The 22,500-nt window shown below is 41.5% G+C and overlaps 1 protein-coding gene across 4 annotated transcripts in view; it reads right to left on the bottom strand.

Annotated features, from left to right (window-relative positions):
- The window catches only part of LONRF2 (LON peptidase N-terminal domain and ring finger 2), a 90,033-nt gene that overhangs the window by 30,985 nt on the left and 36,548 nt on the right, over positions 1–22,500 (bottom strand). For 3 of the 4 annotated variants that reach the window (XM_075590470.1, XM_075590471.1, XM_075590469.1), the window contains exons 2-3: positions 3,397–3,515; positions 1,176–1,298 (exon numbers count right to left, since the gene is read on the bottom strand). In XM_075590470.1, coding sequence (XP_075446585.1) covers positions 1,176–1,298; positions 3,397–3,515 — 242 coding nt within the window. The remainder of the gene's footprint in view (positions 1–1,175; positions 1,299–3,396; positions 3,516–22,500) is intronic. The other variant, XM_075590472.1, reaches the window with a different exon arrangement.

Below are 22,500 nucleotides of genomic sequence, written 5' to 3'. Positions count from 1 at the left end.
TATATATACATATATATACATATATATATACATATACATATATACATATCCCGGGGCGAGCAAATGTATAGGTTTGTCGAACACTGTATATATATATATATATATATATATATATATATGTATATTTATATGTATATGTATATATATATATGTACATACATACATACATATATATATACATATAAATATATATATATATATATATATATATATATATATATATATATATATATATATATATATATATATATATATATATATACAGTGTTCGACAAACCTATACATTTGCTCGCCCCGGGCGAGTGGATTTAACCCCCGGGCGAGTAAATATTGGCCCAAGCAGCACACGTTTGGTACTAGGTGGCGAGTAGATTTTTTTGTGTGGCGAGTAGATTTTTTGGTGATTTGTCAACGTGTGTGTGTGTGTGTGTGTGTGTGTGTGTGTGTGTGTGTGTGTGTGTGTGTGTGTGTGTGTGTGTGTGTGTGTGTGTGTGTGTGTGTGTGTGTGTGTGTGTGTATATATATATATATATATATATATATATATATATATATATATATATATATATAATTTGACCAGCAGAATATACTCTTCAGCAGCACTAATTTCAGTAACACCCATAGCTCTTGAAAAATATATATATTTAAAAATAAATAAATCCTGCAACACTTGTACGTTAGAGGTAAGTGTATGAGCTCTGAACTTCCGATTTGCCTGAAAGCATAATGCTATATTGATCCATCAGGCAGTAATTGCAGGTGGGGAGGGCTTGCTGGTTATTTCTTAATACAAAAATAACATGCGGTGTGCTTTCTGTGTGTAATGGTCTGTATGGGATATGGTTGCGTTCCGAGTCCGGCCTATTGTTTTCTGCATGACCTGCCTGATGCTTCTTTTCACATGTGTCTCATTGAAAAGTAAACATTAAGAGGCGGTGAATAAAGGGTCAGCTTGTTGGCCTCTGAAGGCCGATTCCTCATAGTCCCTCATTACACGTCAAAACCGTAGTGGTTATTAGTTAGGAATACTATAAATACTGTGACTCCAAGAGGTCAGTGGGGTAAGACAGATAATCAATGTGTCAATTGACATACATACGTCAATGGGGGGGGGGGTGGAGGGGGGTTACAAATCTTTAGCAAAGCAGGAGAGTCTGACATAGTAAGAGAGCTACCTTTTGTGCTTCTCTCTTCATTGAAATCCAATCAGGGTTTAAGGCAACACAATACAGAAACTCCTTCAAAGCCTCCTCCGTCCTTCCCAGTCCAGAAAGAGCTTGTGCTTTCACATAATGTCCCTGCGTACACAGGAATGTGACATGTCTTAAAACCGATTAACCAAACATCTTGTACCACGCTTTCTAAAAATAATCCGAGCTACTGAAACAGGAACACAGGATTACATCAACGGCAAAGGACATGATGTTCTCAGGAGAAGAAAAAAAGAAAAGAATCAGAATTTAAAAAAAAAAATAGAAGGATTAAAGGTGTCTTGCGTTATACAGGAGTGGAGGACATGATAGGATGTGCTGGAGAAAGCGATCCCCGGGTAGAAGGTCTCAGTGAGGAAAAGGCAGAAGAATATGTAATCCGGTAACGTCAGCATATAGCTCGGAGTTGGAGAGCCCATATATCAAAATGCCATTGATCTTACATTTAAATTCACATCTTAAAAGAACACAATTATGCATTTACTTTCTTTATTCTTTAAGTTTCTCTCCGTTTAGTACACATTAATAGAACGCAGTTGTAAATCTATTAAAGAAAGCAGTGGCGTAAGAACAGCGAAAGGGGTCCGCGGGAGTGTCACCTGCCGGCCCTCGCCTTAACTGTGTCACGGCAACACGTTGCTACGTGATGTTGCTGCGTCACGTGACGGGTGCATTGTAATGGAAATGTGCCGCATCACCATGACGATGCACCATCACATGAAACGGACGTCGATGGAGGGCTGCTCTGTTACAGAAGCCTCCGCTCTCTCCCCCAGCAATTAATTCCGGGGGCGTCTGTAACCGCTTGGGGGGTTCATCAGGAGTCAGAAAAGAAGGTCTCGACTCCCTTCGGGCTCCCCATGCTGGGGCCCCTGGCGGTAGTGACGCAACTGGAAGGAAGCTTAAATTTGTACTGCATTTAATTTAAAAGGACATTTCTGTACCATATATAACATTATGTTACAAACTCCTGGAATAACAAGGGATTACGCCCCCCTTCTACCCCTACTTGTACAGTGGGATACCGGCCTATTGCACCTAGTAGGAAATATGCAGAGGCGGCGTAAAGGCAATTTTTGAGCTAAACATGGTGCAGTGTCATTTACATCTAGCTTCCCTTAGCATCAATGGAACAAGGTACTTTGCTCTTATCCCTGGGCATTGGAATTTGGGAAGGTGTTAAGGAAGGGTTACATAACTATTACCAGTGCGCGCTATTCTCAAAGCAGTCCTCCAGGTTTCAGGTTGTGTATACTTCTGCAGCTAATAATCTGCGGCAAAGTTAGGACACACTTACATTTGATGTGATCTGTGAGTAGGGTTACTGGCTATGCACTTCTTTGCCCAGGATGTGCTGAAAAGCTGTGTAATACGGCAGGCATACGCTTATAGGGGGTCAATGTTAAAATGGATGAGATGCAAAAAGTGACAGTGTTCACTTGCAATTCATTACCCAGAATCCCTGGCTGCAGTGGAAGCATTATATGGCAAGATGTAATGGAGGAAAGGCAGGGTTGTGGACCTGTCTGAGACATGCGAATGTGCTCACAAGTGGTACTTTTATTTAGAGTTGATGCATACTCCAGCAGAAAATGGTGCAGAGTATCAAAGCAAACATGGAAAGCTAGGATTTGGGAGCGGTTTGAATTAATCTGGCTACACCCCTTTTGTCTGATGTTCCTACTGTATATTCAACAAGAGTTTGCACAGGAAGACACCATTCTCTTTCCCCACTCCCTTATTTTTGTTGGATCTCTGATAAAGGCAAGGTGTGATAAGGTTAGAGGAATCCCTTGATTTAATAACACTCCCTTATTCAGAAGCCCCAAAGTTAACCCACTTTAACCTCGCTGGCATTTGAGATTAAGTACTGTTACATTTGCTTAAGCAAGCCAATAACACTGTTTCATTCTTTACCAAATGTTTTTTTTTTTTTTTGCCATTTACCAGGGACAGCACCTTTAAATTACTATGTCAGCACCTGGTCACCTTGGGCAAATCACTGGACACCAATCATATTAGCTTGTATGCTCTCCGTGTTTGGAATGTTTGTGCCATGGATTCTATTTATTCCGCTGAGTGGGATAATATATTATTATATAGAGCAATGCATTGATGGGCACAATACCAGGGAAGGAGATTAGGCAATAAGCAATATACTAAACATTAAAGAAGTCCCTCTTACCTTGGGCCACAGCGGTTGTTTTCTGCAGACGGCTTCCGCATCGTACAAGGCTTGCTTAAAGTTTTTCATGGCCAAGTACAGCTCTGCTCGTTGTACTGATAAGAGAGAGTCACGGGGAGCTGAAAAATAAAACAAATGAATCCATGGGTTAAACTTCTGCTGGTCAGCAGTGTGCACACAAATCCTAGTTTTATCGTGGACCACACAGGCAACCCAAACAGATTGAAAGTGTTCAAGAAAAAACAGAAATATACACTTTGACCTTCCCTTTCTCTACACCGCCAGAAAGGAAGGCCTGGGACGAGCTATTTATTTCATATCTAGTGTGCCCGTTTCAAACGAGTGAAAAGACACAAAGCCACTAATTCACGCTTTTATTTTTATCCCTGCTAAAAATAGGCACACGCTTTGACAAAGCGCCTATGCGAAACGGCCGTCGGGGCTGCTGTTATATACCCCATGGGCACCCACGTGTTACTACAGTATATACACGTTTTCCATGACAGACTGAGCCTTTCCGATTTTCATTTATGGGCACTACATAGGGAGCATGTGTAGGAGCTTCTTTGAGAGATCACCATAACGCAAGTATTGCCTATATATGGATCTCTCTTTTCCTGGTCATCTATTCAGGGATCTCACACTAGCGTTATCATTGTTTTTGTGTGCTTAGAGTTCACTACATCTTGGACACTTTTTGCCCTACAAGTATACAGATTTTGCCATTACTGATTACAGCTAATCAGTCCCCACCTATACATATGTTAAGTATCTGGTGGGTTGGTCTGTATATGTACAGCACGTGCTCTGCACTCGTTTGCAGTGACCCATAGTTACTATGATCTACACACTATTTATGTTCCTGTTTACAATTTAATATAGTTTCCAATTGTAGAGTGGTCGTGGGAGGGGGGAGTTTGCTTAGGAACTCTCTTCCTCCTAGTAGGCTCAAGTTCTATTTTTGATAGACTTACCGGCCTCCGTCATCACCCTATTTTTTTTAGGTTGATCACTTTAAGCTTCAATCAGTTGTAGCTTAATTCCCTGTTTGGGTATTTTTAATACCCTGTGTTTTATTTTTTGTACTATTAAAAGTGTTTTTAGAATTATCATCATATCACATTATGGACATCTTAGCTCTAACCTTACTATATACTTTTACACTTACATTATGTGATTAAATAGGGGTTTTTTTTTTCACTGATGCAATCGACCCACCTGGGACGTTTGTTCTATCAGTTCTTAGTGTAGCTTTTCAATCCATTCCCTATTGCACCTTTCACATTATCTACAGAATTGTTCATGTAGGAGTGCTGGTGTTTTGTTTATGCGTTGTGTTGGTCAGCAGTGGGCACACAAATCCTAGTTTTATCGTGGACCACACAGGCAACCCAAACAGATTGAATGTTTTCAAGAAAAAAGAAAAAACAGAAATATACACTTTGACCTTCCCTTTCTCTACACCGCCAGAAAGGAAGGCCTGGGACGAGCTATTCATTTGATATCTAGTGTGCCCGTTTCAAACGAGTGAAAAGAAACAAAGCCACTAATTCACGCTTTTATTTTTATCCCTGCTAAAAATAGGCACACGCTTTGCTATTGTGTTGGTAAGGGAGCAAAATCCTGCTATTCATTTCCAATAGATTTTCGGCAGTGTGTTGTCCTACATTCAGAGAGCAGTAAGCCAGCAGCAGCCCGGTCGTAGAAGCAGCACAACCTCATAGTGTTATTTTACAAGAATACAGAAACCGTATCCTTTGTATGAAGATGTGACAGCCTGGCATTACTTAGCCTTTCTTTCATTTTTATTACAACACCGTATCAATGTTTTTCAGGAAGTATGGAGTGCAGAAAGGAAAAATGGGAGAAACACTGAAAAACAAAAAGGTGTATGTACATAATAAAAACAAATGGCTGTGGCGAACGATACGACGGAAAAATGTATATATGACGATTCAAACATGTCGCCGGTGTTTTTCATTTTGGAGCAATACTGATGTAAAGACAGAGGGCGATACATACATACTGTATGTATCAAGCGGCACAAACGGAAGCATTGCTCTAAAATGCGTGACTTTTTTACGGTGGGATTCTGTGCCAACGTTTCAAGGTGCGTTGCTGCGTTGCTGCATTCTCTGCCCCAATTTGCTCCATGAGTCAAGATGTGCGAACTTTGCATCTGCCGTTGTGCATATGGTCAAAATTACACCTTTTGAGAACTTCGAGAGACGCACACCGAAGGTACCAGAGATGTATGCTAATTTGAATATCCAAATGATACACAGGTATCTCAGGTGTGTTCCTTTTCATGACCCAAAAAAGTCTGCGCTACTTTAAAGTTGCTCCAAGAAGGTGTATGGTAAAATACCAGGGGGAAAAGGGAAGGAGACAAAAAAACAAAAGACAATTGGTGTAGTACATCAAGGAAACTCCCCAAAATTCAAAAAGACTATTTAGATTGCACTCACATGAAAGTTGCTGGATAAAGAACGTAAAGGTGTCTTTATCAAGAGTTAATCTTTGATGGATGCAGGAATCAGTATGTGAATAAGGGTTATATCCAACAGCTGGGGAAAGGATCTTAATGCAGCTGATGTGACCCGAATGGCCGTGAGATCATCCTCAGTGATAAAGGGATCAGGTGCACCTCTCCAATAATAGTAAAGAGAGAAATGCATACATAATATAATAACGTTTTATATGAATAAAAGGGAATCGATACAAATGAAGATGCACTTGCATGCTGTTTAAAAATAGCTTGTAGACCACAATGGGTCAATTGAACTTGATGCAGCCTCGGAGCTGAACCCGAACGAACGGCAGACCTTCGCCTTCTTCAGATGAGCGTGGTTACACTTTAGGGTAGTGTTGTAAAAGCTGGGGGTGAAGAAGCCTCTAGCTGAACGCCCAGATTCGCACAAGCTCCATTGGATGTTCATCCTATGCATTTCGCAGTGATATGCTTCTTCATCAGGGGTGCAGCTAGGTACAACATTTGTAGTCCAGTTTATATTCATTACACCTTTTTTGTATTTGTCATATTCACTTTATATATTTATTTTTTAGTGCCCTGGTATGTGTTTTGCCATGTTTCTTTTTATGCACAGGTAGATACAAGGATATATAGGTGTATTTGGGGACGTAATTAAATCCCTTGGACCTCCGGTCAAGTAGACTATCAGGTTACTTTTCTTCTGGCAAACTTCAAAGTTCAAATCATTCGCTTCAACTTTGTGCATTTCAAACTCTTTCTCCATTTTTTTTAACTTTTCTCTCTCCCTACTGGTCACTGTGGAGCAGGGGGGTCCTGGGCCCTGGTGGCAGACAGAAGAAGTTCCACCCCCACTCTCCTCCTCCACAGCAGCCACAACCGCCGCCATCCTCCTAAACTGAGACACCTGCTTAAAATCGGGGACTGTCCTGGCTAAACCGGGAAGTCTGATCATACTAGTTAGGCCTCAACTTATGGGCCCTTTTTCTTTCATTTACAAAAATGGACCCCCTGTAACCAAGTATCAATTGAAACCCGTTTCCAGGAATTGTTTAAGGGAATTGGGGATTTCTGATCAATTCTTTTCACATTCTTTCCATACAGGAGCAGCTACAGAACGGGCAAGACTGGGACTAAATAAGGGTCATAAAAAGAGATAGCTGGACAGACCAGATCAGGCCTAACCAGATCTATATACTGTAAATAGACAACAGCTATCAAGCCTAACTGCATCTATAAATACATGTTATCTTCTGTTTGTTATAGGTTGTCAAAAGAAGGCCAATTTGATATTCTGGCATTCTCATTGGTTCACTGGGTAGCTAAAAGAGCAGAGCATGATCCCTATGAGGATAATATGGGTTTGGCAGCTGACAGGTATTTCGTTCACTGGTTAGGACACAGGAGTTTGAGGTGGAATGAAATGTTGCCAGAGTTAATGTCAAATAAAACAAGCTTAGGCCCCCCAAGCTTATCTTTATACATGCAGGTGGCAGCGATTTAGGTAATATGCATACTTTGTAATTAAGGATTCCAGTTTTAGGTTCTAACCGAAAAACACCCGAAAAACACCCGGAAAAAAACCGCCGCTTGATCATCTCGCACTTCTGGTTAAAATTGATAATAAAAAGGAAATTACGCATCATTTTCTAATGAATTAGACCTCGAGTAGCAACCCGACCACAGGTAGGAGACAATTACTAAACAAGGCAAGCTCAAAAAAACCCCAAAAAACAAAAACAAATGTGCACCGATACATAACAAAAATTCTAATGTGTCTCCATTTTTTTTCTTTAACACGGATGAAACACATTTATTTATTTTTTAAATAAAATCACTGGAAGAAAACTAAATATTAACACCGATTTTACCAAAGAAATATCATTTGATGAAATGGGATAATAATCCATGATGAAATGGGATAATAATCCATGATGAAATGGGATGACACAAGTTTCCTTCTCTGCACCTAATGCATTTTTAGTTTGGCCAGAGTAAAAATGGTCAGTTCTTAAGGAAAACAGGCTTGTAGACTGTTGCAGGAGGAAGTTGAAGAAAAAAAAAAAAAAAAAAGACCACTGTCATGAACGGCACACCTGTATGCACGCGACTTGTATATGTGTCAAGGGATAATACACACAACTGTCTAGCCGACACATTTTTAACCTACGTAAGGTTCCTTAAATGAATAATATTTCCCCACAGTCCATCACAATATATATCTTTACTCGTTGCCACCACCGGTGGGATATCAGGATGTATTTGCAGAGTTTTTGGTCCCCGTCTACTAAGTAAAATATGCACTTAACATGCAAAAATCTATTGTAGCAAAAGGTGAACGCAAGTATAATTACTCTTCAAAACATGCAGAGTTCAGTTAGAGCCAAAGACGTACTTATTACATTGAATATACAAAAATAGTACAGTGCTTAGTTTACATAAAAAGCAGATAGTTTCTTCAAAATAAAAATGATAAACCAAGAAAATCTAAGTAACGTTACCGCATAACATTTATCCGATTCCTCAAAGGGTCTTGAGCTGAAAATGAGGTCTCACGTGTTACAGCATTGGCACTCCCTCGGTTAAAAATCTAAATTCATCTTCTATATATGTTCCTTTTATCCTAAAACTTCTTTAATTTAAAACAACATAAGCCAACCTTATGGGTGTATCCCCAACATTCACCCCCCCCCCCTACCATCAATCTGCAGCTGGTGACCTTTTTATGACTTAAGTGGAAAAAAACTCTTTGAAATGTAAAAAGTGCCTTAATATATTAAATGTCCAATATCTTTATTACAATACTTAGAAGAACATCATTCATATCAATATGTTCGGCAGACCTTGGCGTATGTAAAGAAACTTTTTTTGACCAGCTTAATCCTACATTTGAGTGACAACTGGATATCTGTCCTTTGCAGCCTCAAATATGAAGTTACTTAGTTACATAGTAGATGAGCTTTTTTTTTTTTTTTTAATTAAAAAAAAAATAAAGGACATATGTCCATCAAGTTCAAGGTACTGCATGTTAAATTTAGACAGCAGATACTTATCCTATATTTTGATCCAGAGGAAAGCAAATAAAAAAAACTAGTGAAACATTATCCAATGATGTCTTAAAGGGAAAAAATAAATTCATTTTGACTCTAAATAATGGCAAATCAGATTTCTCCCTGGATCAAGATCCTTCCCATGTTTACTTATTTGGCATATCCCTGTATATACTTTTCCTTTCTTAAAAAATGTTTAAAAAACAAAAAGAGAGAACAGCGCAAGACCTCATAGTGTAGTAAATAAATATTTGTATTATTTTCATTCAGCAGGTGAATATTGCACGTACATTAATATATTAGATATTACAGTAGGCATGACATGTTATGGACATGTTACCACAAACAGCTAACGGCATGGATTCACTCAGGGTTCGGCTGGGCTAGATGATGCAAATACTCTTGTCTCCCCCTGGGTGGTCTTGGGTCTCTCTCCCCTCAGACACTGCTCGTCTCACCAAATGGGGAACCGCAATGCCGCCAACACGAGACAAACCTGCTCCACGCTGATGCTGAGTGTCTTGCTTCCTGGTGCGCACTGGTGACGTCACTCGTGGCGTCCCTTTTCCAAGGGGGAAGCCGCAATGTTGCCAATGCGTGGTGTAGCTTACTCCACGCTAATGCTCCGGGTTAAGCTTCCTGGTGCATAATGATAACATCACTCGGGGCGTCCCGTTTCTTACGGGTTTTATCTCTACAGTGTCCACAGACTGCCACAAATGTTGGAATAATGTCACAGAGATCCCCCTTTGTAAAAGACCCAAATGTTTTTCATGATACTCAAAAGCCTCTTTATTTCTACTGTCAGAAGTTGTGTAGCCTTATTTCACCCCCCCCCCCCCCCCCCATCCACCCTCCCATCCCCATCATCCTAGACAGGGTAATTTTCAGATAACCTCACCTTCTGGACAAATATAAAAACTAGGCCAGGTCTTGGCCCGCCATTAAAACAACTCATGTATTTTTAAGGCAACAAATGACTAAAATTGACCTGAGGTGTGCCAGGTTCATTAAAATACTGAATATTTTCTGCCATTTTCATTACAACCACTTACAGTATATGGCAAAAAAGGTATAAAGGACAACAGGTAAGGAAGTTGAACAAAGCAGCTGCAGAATTTGTTTAAATTATTTGAGGAATTGTAATCAGACATGTTCGCATAGATTAGGTGGTGATGGCTGTATAGTCCAGATTTAGTGCACTCCTCCGACATTGGACTTGATATCTTTACCATAGGAATCCAGAAGGGTTTAGATAGGGAAAAACCATGTTTCGGAAGGACCAAGACCAATTTGAAGTTTTGAATGGTTTTAGCGGCGAGAAAAGTCTGGTTAATGTCCAGTCTGTTATTATGTTCATTAAGTTGTTAACTTGTTTGGGATGTTCCTTATTGTACGGTTTACATTCCTGGCTGGGGAATGATTTTCTGTTGGCTTGGAGGCGAGAGATTAATGGTATTCTGTGAATTGAATGGATGTGTTACATTACGGGTACACAAACATTCCACGCTGCGCCCCCCTGCCTGTTCTCCCTCCCTGCTCGCGCCCCCCTCCTTAACTTGTCTTCAGCGTCATTTGACGTCGCATTGGGTTAGACAAGGTAATGGAAGTTGCAGAGGTCTCACGCGATCCCCCAGCCTTTAATTTAAATGCCTTGGAAAAGAGCGCGGGGCCCCTGGCACCGCCGTGCCCCCCCTGAAAAATCTGTAACCCCCCAGCTTGGCCAACCCTGTGTTACATTATGGTTTGTTGAATAAATTGTGTTGCAGCCTTCTCACCATCTTATATATGCCTGTGTCTGGGGAGGTGCCTCATACAGCTCCAATGAAGGTCACAAGCATCAACCAATGAGAGCCATACAGACAATGGAGTTGTATCCTCTGTTTTTGCACATGGGCACACATTAGTACAATAGGTACCGCTGATATTCATTAGGTACAGGACCCAATAAACAGGCACAGTACCCACTAAATAGGTGCAGGGCAGGAGTATAACTCCTCCAATGGCGTTACTACATTCCCAATAAGAGATGCAACATGTATCTGCAACAGATGTTTGTAACACTTGTTACAATGCCCCAGATGTAAAGCAACTTAGAATTAAATTGCATGAAATGTACAAAATATACCATGAGGATTATTAAACTATCAAGATTTAAAGAACAAAAAACATTGAATGCATACATTACACTGGTCATTTTGAACAGGAGCTATCATGAGGAGAGAGGGACAACCACTCCCCCCTCTTTCCTTCCCCCAAGAGTCGGAGGGTCTGTTACTATGACACTAGAGGGCGGAGAAGTTGGCACCTGTTATACCTGCAGGGTGAGCTTTGTTCCTGCTACAACAAAATAGTCAATGACAGTGCGTACGTGAGAAATCAGAGAAGAGGAAGAAAACATATTTGCATTAGGATTTCATAAGCAAACCTGAGGTGTAGCACAGAGCTGTTAACCACAAACCAGGGCAAGCCAGGATACCAGCAAGAATAGCTGCTTACAATCCCCCAACCAATGTTTATTCAGAGAAACACAGGAAAACTCATTACTCTCAATGCAGCCCTCTCCACTTTTGTGGCCAGGTTCCCCTCTGGGCTCCCCATGCCCCTTACCTCCGGAGCGCTGCGGATGGTGAGGGTGCGCTGGAGACTGTTGCGGACCCGCTGTCAGCAGAGGAGGTTGCGGTGCAGGCGGCGGAGTGTGCGCGCATGCAGTTAAGGGCTGGAGCGGTGAGCTAATCACCGGGCCGCCATCTTTAACTTGCGCACTCCTACACCGTTCAAATCTTCCACATGCGTAGTCAGGAAGCGCCCATTTGAGCTCGCGCATGCGCAATAGTAGCAGCAACAGTGGTGGCCATTAGATGGGAAGGCTCCGCGGGGACTACAGCCCCCAGAATGCAGTAGGGCTGATAATCACATGGCGCAACAGAGCCAATAGGGCTCTAGGATTCCCCTGCTCAGGGCATTGACACATTTGGAGCGCTGGGGAGCGCGCCAGTCGAAGCTGGGACAAGAAGAAGGTAGGGTGTGTGTACAGGGTGTCTGTGACCCCTGCACTAGGCCAGAGACCCCCTTAGGCCCCGACTCCCCTCAGCTTGTGGTTGCTGCAGGGACAGGCCCATGAGATAGGGACACTGCCCTGTAGCATTAGAGTGAGGGACACAGCCAGGATGCAGCTGCATCCTGGAACCAGGTGATCTGGGACCCGACACCTGCTACCATTGCAAGAAAGTTAAAATGTGGTAAAATCCACGCGGGACCCACCCAACGCAGAGGCGGAGGCTTCATGGATACCATTGTTGGATCTGTTGATCCCATCTTCTTCATCTGCGTGTCCGGGTGGGGACACACCCGGCAGGTACCTCACCTCATCAAGTGCACCAACAATACACTGTCTAGTGGGTCAGTGATGTCACACACTTGGTGGGTGTTTGACTCTGTGGACACCAGGGTGATTGGGTGCCATGGGGCACCTCAGTACAGAGGGACAAACCCCGCAGGGGTGTGGACAGTGTTGGGGAAGCACGGTGAGGGGTTACGGCCCTGTGAGGCCTGAGAGTTTATGTCGCGTTAGTAGTATTATATACTGTTCCGTAAAACCTATTATATCCTACTGGTGTGTGTTTATTATATTGTCCTGCATGGGGTTATCCCACATCGTAAGGATCCCGCGCAGGTGGAGGCGCTGTCATCAACTGGATCAGGTACACGCCTGGCTCCCAGTAGCGGAGGTTCAGGGCCTCTGTTACTCTCTTACCTTTTCCTACGTGATCTCTTCCGATCAATGTCCTTACTCATGGCACCGCGACGTCAAATGGCTCGGCACAAACCTATTGCGTTGATCAACGGAACCATATAATTTGCAGTGTGTATTAAAACTGACTAAATTACACAAAGTATTCTGTGCATCACATACTGTATCAATAAACAGTTGAGATAATATTCAGAGTCTGCTTTCTTAATCCAAAACAGAGTTAAACACATACAGTAGTTTGCAGAAGTATTCACCCCTATACATAATGTCACATGTTGTTGAATTACAAATAATGTATGTGCAGTTTCTCAAACAAAACTTGTTTTTTTATTCTAAGCTACAAAGCTGTTGTGGTTAAACTCAACACTTATGGGAGGATAATTTTAAATGTCAGCAAAGGAAAAATTACAAAATGACATTTACTGGTTGCATAAGTATTCAGCACCTTAAGTGAGTACTGTACTTGGTAGAAGCACCTTTTGCAGAAATTACTGCTGAGCCTTTTAAGATGGGCCCATTCTTCACAGGAAAATGTATCTATTTCTGATCAGTTTGTTGGTGATCGTCGATCGATTGCCTCTTTAAATGCTAATTTCTAACGCGATCCGCTTATAGCGCGATGTGATTCTTTGGACCACCACGAAAAGCTTTGTAAGGGGGTTGGTGTGTGTGATGTATATACTGTACACACACACACAAACACACACACACCGTGAAATACATTTTAAAAAATAGTATTTAAAATGTAAACAATAAATATAATTTCAATGGAATTAAACACTTTTGATAGTAAAACCACTACGAAGTTTCACTACTTACGTGCATGCTTGCCACACACAATTTTTTTTTAAAATAATTCAGTTCTGCAGTTCTCTAGTATTCGATAATAGTGACATTTTTTTTTGTTTATTCAACTCTTAGTGCCATATTTAATGAGTTTTAATGCATCCTTTGATTTCTATAGCAAGTTTTATCCCACCTCCCAAGTAGTGCAAGATCTTCGCAACACTTTGCTGTTAGGAATAATTTGTTGCCAATGTTCCCAGCAGTTTGGGCTGTAACCTGTAACAGGCCAGGTTACCTTAGGCCGGGCTTATAGTGCTGGCGACGCCAACCGATGACGTCACCCGTCGCCGTCAGCGAAAGTTGTAATTTGGTTTTTAGCGATGTCGCTGGCGACAAGGCCAGTGACGTCATGAAGGGGACGGGGCAGCACAATCTGATTGGTTTAGTGACAGTCACATGTGGCGACTGTCTCTAAAAAAAAAATCAAATTTACCCAGCTTCAACATTTTTGGTTGCTCCGTCGCGCTTACTATAAGTGCTTGCGACGAAGTAAATGTATTTGTTTTGGAGCGACGTCGCGTCGCTGTCACAAGGCACTATAAGGGCAGCCTAAGTAATATCAGGATACATTGTAGCTGTTGAGTTATACTGACAGTGATTGATTGAAACTGAAAGGCAGCCATTATGTTAGGCACACAATCAGGATTTTGACAGATAGATAACAGGAGCACCACATGATTGGGAGCTTAGGTAAGAATGCAGAATTATACATTGTCATGTGCTTTAATAAGAAAAAAAAGTTAAAGTAGTATTGCTGCTTTGTGATATGTATTCAAAGGATTACCCTTTAATAAAGCAGCAATCCATGCAATATCCAACGTGTTATTTTTTTAAATAAATCAGTTCTGTAGTATTAGATCATTCTTACTACATTTTTTTTATTCAACTCTTAATGCCATTTTTAATGAGCTTTAAAACATTGAGCATCCTTTGATTTCTCTGGCAGGTTTTAGCATCTCCCCAGCAGTGCAAGATTTTTGTAACACTTTCCTGTTTGGGATAATTTGTTGCCAATATTCCCAGCAGTTTGAGCTGCAAACTAACAATAGATAATGTCACAGTAGTAATATAAGAATACATTGTAGCTGCTGAGTTACACTAACTGGAGGATTTATTGAAACTGAAAGGCCATTTAATTAACCCTTGGAAGCAGGATCTTTGCTGATCAAATCGGGAAATTCAAAGTCGATCAGCAGCTTAGGTAACTCATTTTCAATAAAAGTAATCAAAGGCTGCATATATTAATACAATAATTAAAAAAAAAATGTAATTTTTTTATTATTTTTTTCTTTAAGCGCCGCTTGGATTGCCTCTTTAAATGTTAAAATAGTATCAGTCACCTACAGTAGGTACAGTACAGAAACCAGATAGAGTGAACAAGGACCACAACCTCTCCTACTGGCCTATTAACTGCTTGTTACTGGTGCCTGCTGCTTGGTGTGTATTCTTCTTCCTCATGATAGATGGTGTGTGTCTGTGTGTGTGTGTGGGGGGGGGGGGGTGTCTCTGCCAGATGTGTCAGGGTCTTGATTTCTACACACCTTGTTTTTACTCTAATGGATCACCCTGAAGAGTAGCAGCTTAAAATTGTATGTTTCTAAGGGTAGAGCCCTTATTTATAGCATGAGGGCTCAATATCTACCCCTATTAGTGTTACTCCCTATTCTACCACTATATTTCCTTCATGCATGGGGAGGAGACGCAAGGTGTCAGAACACGATTGTGAAACGCGTCTTCTCTGCAAATCCTGTTGTATTTGAGCCACTGCGACCCCCACTACCACGTGTAATACACCAGAGACTAAGGCCTTGCCCCCGCTGCCTACTACAGCGTCCGCTGTGGTGAACGCTGCACGGACGAGAGCCATCCCCTCAATGGCGCCGGGCCCGATGCGAGGGGGGGCCGCAGCGCTCGGGCGAGAGTTGCTCCTGCTCTCAATAGAATTGAGAGCAGGACTCGCGTTGAGCGATTAGGGACGCCCCCGGCGGTTCAGCCAATGGGGGTGAACCTGCCGGGTGATGTCATGGCCGCGCCCCCGTCACTCCCCCGCCACGCCCCCCCCCGGTCTCTCTTCCTGCAGTGAGCTGCAGACCGGGGAATCTGCCAATATCGCGGGCGCGCGTTACAGCGGAGAGACCGGGGCCTTAGCCTAAGGAGAGGGCTCTCAGTAATAATCCTTATACACTCTGGTGCATTAGATAGTGACCGTGGGGTTAGCAGCTGCTCAGGTTCAAACAGATATGCCAGGAAGGAGACACATCTCCCAATGGTGTCTGACACCTTGTGTCTCCTCCCCATGCATGTAGGAAATTTAGTGGGAGAATAGAGAGTAACACTAATAGGGGGTAGAAATTGAGCCCACCCATTATAAATAGCCTTCAGGGTGATCCACTAAAGATCAACAACGTGTGTAAAAAAAAAAAAAAAGATCAACACCCTGACTCCTGTGGTAGAGACACCCCACACATATCTTCTGTCTTGTGAAAAAACAATACACACCCAAGCAGCAGGCAACAGTAACAAGCAGTTCATTGAACAGTAAGAGATTGTGGCCCTTGTTCACTCTGCCTATTTCTTGCATCATGGTGACTGATACTATTTTAACATTTACAGGGGAATCAATTGGATAGATCACCCCCAAAAAAAAAAAATTCTGCAACCATGGATTCAGAATGACTGAACCTACAGTATGTGATGAAAAGATACATTTGAGGTTCTGACCTTGTCACTGTTTAGCTCACCATTGATTTAAAGGAGCATCCAAGCTGTATTTTTTTTTAATACAGGATAGAAGCAGGGGGTCTCTGGGGCTGAACCCATTCATTTCAGCTCCCGGGGAGCCCCGGCATCCAGAGAAACTTACCTCTCAAGGGGGTACCTACATCTCTCTGCAGTTTCCTGTAGTTTAAAGCTCCCGGTCACATGGGCCAATAGGAAGTCGCACCGGGTGACATCACGGCTTCCTATTGGCCCGCAGCCCGGGAGCTTTGAAAGTCAGCCATAACGTGAACCCTGGAGTGGCTACCAGCAACCCCTACAGAGGTCTGCATCTCTGGAAGCAGGGGGACTCCAGAGCTGAAATTAACGGGGTTCAGCTCTGAAGACCCCCTGCTTCAATCATGTATATTAAAAAAAAAAATATGAAACTAAATATTTTTTACAAAATGCTTGGATTGCCACTTTAAAGCCTTGCTAACAGCTATATAAACTGTACTTTCACCAATACTATACGTAATAAGAGCTAAGACGGAGCATAAACAATACAGTTTTATTTGAGTTATTTTCCCACTCCCCACTACCCTTATACCAATGAATTTGAACATTTTGTTAATGCCCTTTACATAACCTCGCCGGGCTAAAAAAAAAACCTCCTAATAAGCAGCTTGACTACTTTATGTACTTAGGAGTATAGTGAAAATAAAGAAAGGGGACTTGAGATCAGATTTTCAACTGTTTACTGATACAGTATGTGTTACGCAAAATACTTTGTGTTTATTAAAACTGACTAAATACTGTAACACAGACGGCAAACTATTTGGTTCCATTGAACACACACACACACACACACACACACACACACACACACACACACAGTTTTAGAAGCATTCTGTACAAGTGTTTATTTCTGTTTTGGATCAAAAAGATCGTATGTTTAACGGCGAATTAAAAGGTACAGTATGTTTTAATGTGTAGTGATAATGAGTGCAACACAGAAGGCTTTTTTGTTGTTGCTCTCTTTCTTCTGACATTATTAGATTTGTTTACCCCTGTTGCACCCATTACATTATTTCACAGCTGCAGCAAAAGCCTATCTTCTCCTGAGTGTATATTCCCGAGGGTTTAATTACCTAAAATGCTACAACACCGTACTATTGTAATATTGTGACAATATTATGCTCAGCTCTATATCAACTTGAAAAAGGCAGACACTGCCCACACTGCGGCTTTCAAGAGAAGGGCAGTCATAGCCACCACCAAAGTATATCAAGAATGGGACATGTACAGACCAATATGAAACACAGAGTCAATAATCACCCAGTGCTGTTTTAGAATAGTTTCTGTGGTTTTCAGAACAGAAATGGGAGTAGAAATCAACCACGGTCCTTATGGGCAGAATGGATAGGCAAACACAGCCCTGCCACGTGTCACAGCACTGAAGAGTTATTTAGAGTCAAAACATTGTTGGGGGACAGCAAGAGGAATGTGCAAGCAACACACAAGATTACTAATTACGTTACCCAGCTGCTTATGGAAAGCCTTCTCCAATGACTACGGCTCTTGTGAGGCTGTCTCTAGGTAACATACTACAGTCTGCATTCACTTTCTCAGGGCACGTGTGACAAGTGGAACTTCAGGAGCAGAATGGAACATACAACCGTAGCATTCGGCTTGAGAAGTGGAAGAAATGTATCTGTAATGAATCCTTTCAAATGCGAAATGCACAGATTCGAAAAAGAAAGATTTCCCTCTCTCCTCTCTCCCCCCCACACTATAATTTTCCTCGGCTTGCTTATAGACCAACTAACACAATGTGTGGCACAGAACATCTTGTTCAAAACATAGGAAAAAGATTTTCATTAACAAAAGACCTGCTACAATGTAAAAATTGTAACCTCAGTAACAATGTAACCTTAGCAATGTTGTGCTTCTTCTAGCTTCTCGCATCCTGATGTATGAAGCAGTGCAAGCATTTTGACTCATGCTACAGAGACTGTAGTGAGCGGCAGTAGAGTGGTTTAGTAAATCCAGCCTTAAATGCTTTCTGGTTAATTCATTTGGTCTAAAAATAAATAAATAAATATAATTTAAAAAAAAAACCTATTCTAATACTTTTCCAAAACGGGCACTTTGCAGTATCCAAAAGTTCAACACTTATCAATATTGTACACACACAGAATTAAGCCTGAAGTAAATCAAACATCTACTTTCTGGGCACTAGAAATTCTGGAAATACTGGCTGCATGGCTGTTGCGTAAGCACTTTGATGAAGACGTATTGTGCAGGTTTATTTTAACCCATTCAAGTACACTTGGAGGTCGTCATGGTACCAATGACACAATAGCCAACATCTGAAACAAAATGGCTCCTTGTTTTTAATAACAGCATCTCCACCGTCACTGCCATCACGCATGTCAAAGTATTGGCAAAAAGTAGTCCTGTGTCAGCAAGAGGTCAGGGTGCGGCCCCGGTAACATGTGGCCTCCTTTCTATCTGGGGAGTGATTGAGTCAGCCTCTGGAGGTTGGCGATGGGGGAAAGTCGATATGTTGGCAGCCCACCATGCCAGGTACAGTATGTGTTTCATAGTCCCACAGGGATTAAAGGTTAAAAGGTCAGACAATAGAACATTGCACACTGCATTTTAAATAAGAACGAATAGCCCATAACTGTAGCAGCTTAAGAAATGCAGATTTGAGTCTTCAAGCAGCAGTCAATACTGATCAGCGATTTTTCCCCACACGTTTTTTTCAGGCGATATAAGCGTTTGGAATATTAAGGGTCTGGGAGGTTAAAATGGAGCTATCCCCAGAGCCCAGTGTAGTCTAAAGGCTCAAATGCTAGTGAATAAGAAAAACCGTATTTTTAAACACAAAAAAGAAACATGCATTACATGCTCAGGGGTCAAGATACTAACATTATAGGAGTTAAAATCAAAATCGGCTTCTGAAGGGGATTGCCTCTTTAAAATGCCTCATGCACGGCCTGTAGAAAGCACTCAAGATAATTACACATAGGCAAACTTTCACTAATCCCACTCTGAAAATGAACATGAAGCATTGTGTAATAATGCAGAATATCTAGAAATGCTATTAACGTCCCACAACTACCACTAGCTATTAATATGGGCTTTTGAAGTGGTTTAGCTGGCTTTTGCAGGTCATCCTTCTGGAGAACCCCGATAATCCTTTTCTTTTTGTTTGTGTAAAAGCCAGTTCGACACGTGCCATCCTCCTACGTACGGTAGCTTATTCATCATCATAAAGGTACGGGTGCATACAGCCAAAAATAGCTCCAACTGCATGTGCACAAGTGCATCCAATAATACATTAGGATTACACTTCAGAAGTGGACAGTATTTTAGCTAACAGTTGGATAAAGGCCTCATTGGCAAAGAGATACAGTCAGCTACATTCACTAAAGAAGGCTGGTGCTTTTTGCACACACGATCACAGCTTACTTCACCAGCGCTTGGCACTCTTGCAAATGTAGGTACCTGGATGTCTGCTCCCAAGCTAGAATAACAGCCCCTGTGGATGTATGATGGAAAGGCACATAATAGGACATTTGTCCTTGAACAATAAAACAAAAAATGCATGTACAGTGGTGTGAAAAAGAAAGTACACCCTCTTTGAATTCTATGGTTTTACATATCAGGACATAATAACAATCATCTGTTCCTTAGCAGCTCTTAAAATTAGGTAAATGCAACCTCAGATGAACAACAACACATGACATATTACACCGTGCCATGATTTATTTAACAAAAATAAAGGCAAAATGGAGAAGCCATGTGTGAAAAACCAAGTACACCTTATGATTCAATAGCATGTAGAACCAACTTTAGCAGCAATAACTTGAAGTAATCGTTTTCTTTATTACTACCAGTCTCTCACATCGTTGTGGAGGAATTTTGGCCCACTCTTCTTTACAACGTTGCTTCAGTTCATTGAGGTTTGTGGGCATTTGTTTATGCACAGCTCTCTTAAGGTCCAGCCACAGCATTTCAATCGTGGTGAGCTCTCGACTTTGACTGGGCCATTGCAACACCTTGATTCTTTTCTTTTTAGCCATTCTGTTGTAGATTTGCTGGTGTGCTTGGGATCACTGTCCTGTTGCATGACCCAATTTTGGCCAAGCTTTAGCTGTCAGACAGATGGCATTTGACTCTAGAATACTTTGGTATACAGAGGAGTTCATGGACTCAAAGGTCATACAAGCCCAAATCATCACCCCTCCACCACCGTTCTTGACAGTTGGTATGAAGTGTTTGTGCTGATATGCTGCTTTTGGTTTTCACCAAATGTGGCGCTGAGCATTATGGCCAAACATCTCAAGTTTGGTCTAGTCTGTCCAAAGGACATTGTTCCAGAAGTCTTGTGGTTTGTTCAGATGCAACTTTGCAAACCTAGCCATGTTGCCATGTTCTTTTAGAGAGAAGGAGAAAAACTGGAAGAGCACTACTGTAGGTATCAAGAAAAGTAGAAAGGAGGGTGCGTATCCCATAAAAAGATTATTTATTGGTCATGGAAAAACAGGGCAATGGAGAGCTCTACCAACGTTTCACGCTTCACAGAGCGCTTTCTCAAGGTAGAGAGAAGAGGCTTTCTCCTGGCAACCATTTCAAACAAACCATACTTATTCAGTCTTTTTCTAATTGTACGGTCATGAACTTTAACATTTAACATGCTAACCGAGGCCTGTAGAGTCTGAGATGCAACTCTTTGTTTTTTTTTGCAATTTCTCTGTGCATTGCATGGTCTGACCTTGGGGTGAATTTGCTGGGACGTCCACTCCTGGGAAGATTGGCAACTGTCTTGAATGTTTTCCACTTTTGAATAATTTTTCTCACTGTAGAATGATGGACTATAAATTGTTTGGAAATGGCCTTATAACCTTTCCCAAATTGATGGGCAGCAACAATTGCTTCTCTAAGATCATTGCTGATGTCTTTCCTCCTTGGCATTGTGTAAACACACACCTGAATATCAAAAGCCAAGTATACTGTTGGCAAAAACCACAGCCTACTAAGGAATTTATAGGTTCTAGTACACCACGGGGCAAACAAAAACAATCAAAAAACTGGTCTAATAATAATCCCAACAAATCTATTTTAAAGAACACTAGAGGGGAGACGTCTAGTTTTGACTCAGATGTCTCAGATTACGAGGCAAGGTCCCAATCAGTGTCCTTTGATAGATTTACAGGACACTCTAGGGATGATCGTGGAGCAACGGGCTATGAATCTAGAGCTCAAACTACTACGTTTCAGTCCAAAGCTCCAAAATCATCTGGCCAACCCTCCTCGGCTTTTTTACAGTCAAACCCCAGAGGCCGAGGAGAACACGAAGGTCCCAGAGAAAACAACGAAAGCAGAGGCAGATCCAAGAGGAAGAAATACGAATAAATTCCCCTGATAATGTTATCAATTTGTCAGATGTAGATCTTTCTTTGGATCAGCTTAAACTTTTGAATAAGGGATTAGGGTTCGCCCCTACGCAGAACTTTCATTTATTCCAAACAGTAATTGATCTCCAAAAATTTACTCGCAAGCTCTCCTTAAAGAAACTATTTTCCACACGAAATCGTTTATTAGGCACAGATGTTGATGTGGTTCCCTCAGAATCTTCACAACTTGATAATAAAACCATAAATTTATTAAATTTTCAAGAAAATTGTGCTATCACTGACATGGAAAATTTGTTAGAGTCACAAGGAGAGCCTTTAAATACTTTTGTTCAACCATTCTTTGGGTCTGAAGACTCTGGGTATCGAAAAAAATCTTTATTTTGCCCAAACTACAACAGAGGCCCATCCATAACCACGTTTGAACATTTGGTCGAACGAGATTTAAAATTACTCTCCCAAGGCTTTTCCTATTCCAATGTTAATACTGGCAATTTGACATATACAGAGATTCAACAAATTGATTCCATTAAGAAAAATCATAACATTGTAGTAAGAAATGCAGATAAAGGGGGAGCTTTGGTTGTATTATCCTCTGACCAATACAAACAAGAAGCACTAAGACAACTATATGATGCTAAATTCTATCAACCTTTAAAAGAAGACCCTACTTCAAAATATGCCTTGGAATTTACAGAATTGTTGTCCCTCGGGAGGATTCTAAATGTTATCAGTTGCAAGGAATGTGAGTTTCTGAATTGTCCACATCCCGTGATTCCGGTATTCCACCATCTCCCAAAGATCCATAAATCGCTAGTCAACCCTCCTGGACGACCAATA

This window comes from Ascaphus truei, chromosome 3 (genome assembly GCF_040206685.1).
Source record: "Ascaphus truei isolate aAscTru1 chromosome 3, aAscTru1.hap1, whole genome shotgun sequence".
NCBI classification, from domain to species: domain Eukaryota; kingdom Metazoa; phylum Chordata; class Amphibia; order Anura; family Ascaphidae; genus Ascaphus; species Ascaphus truei.
Note: the sequence above shows the minus strand (reverse complement) of the source record. Positions and strands in the feature narration are given on the sequence as shown.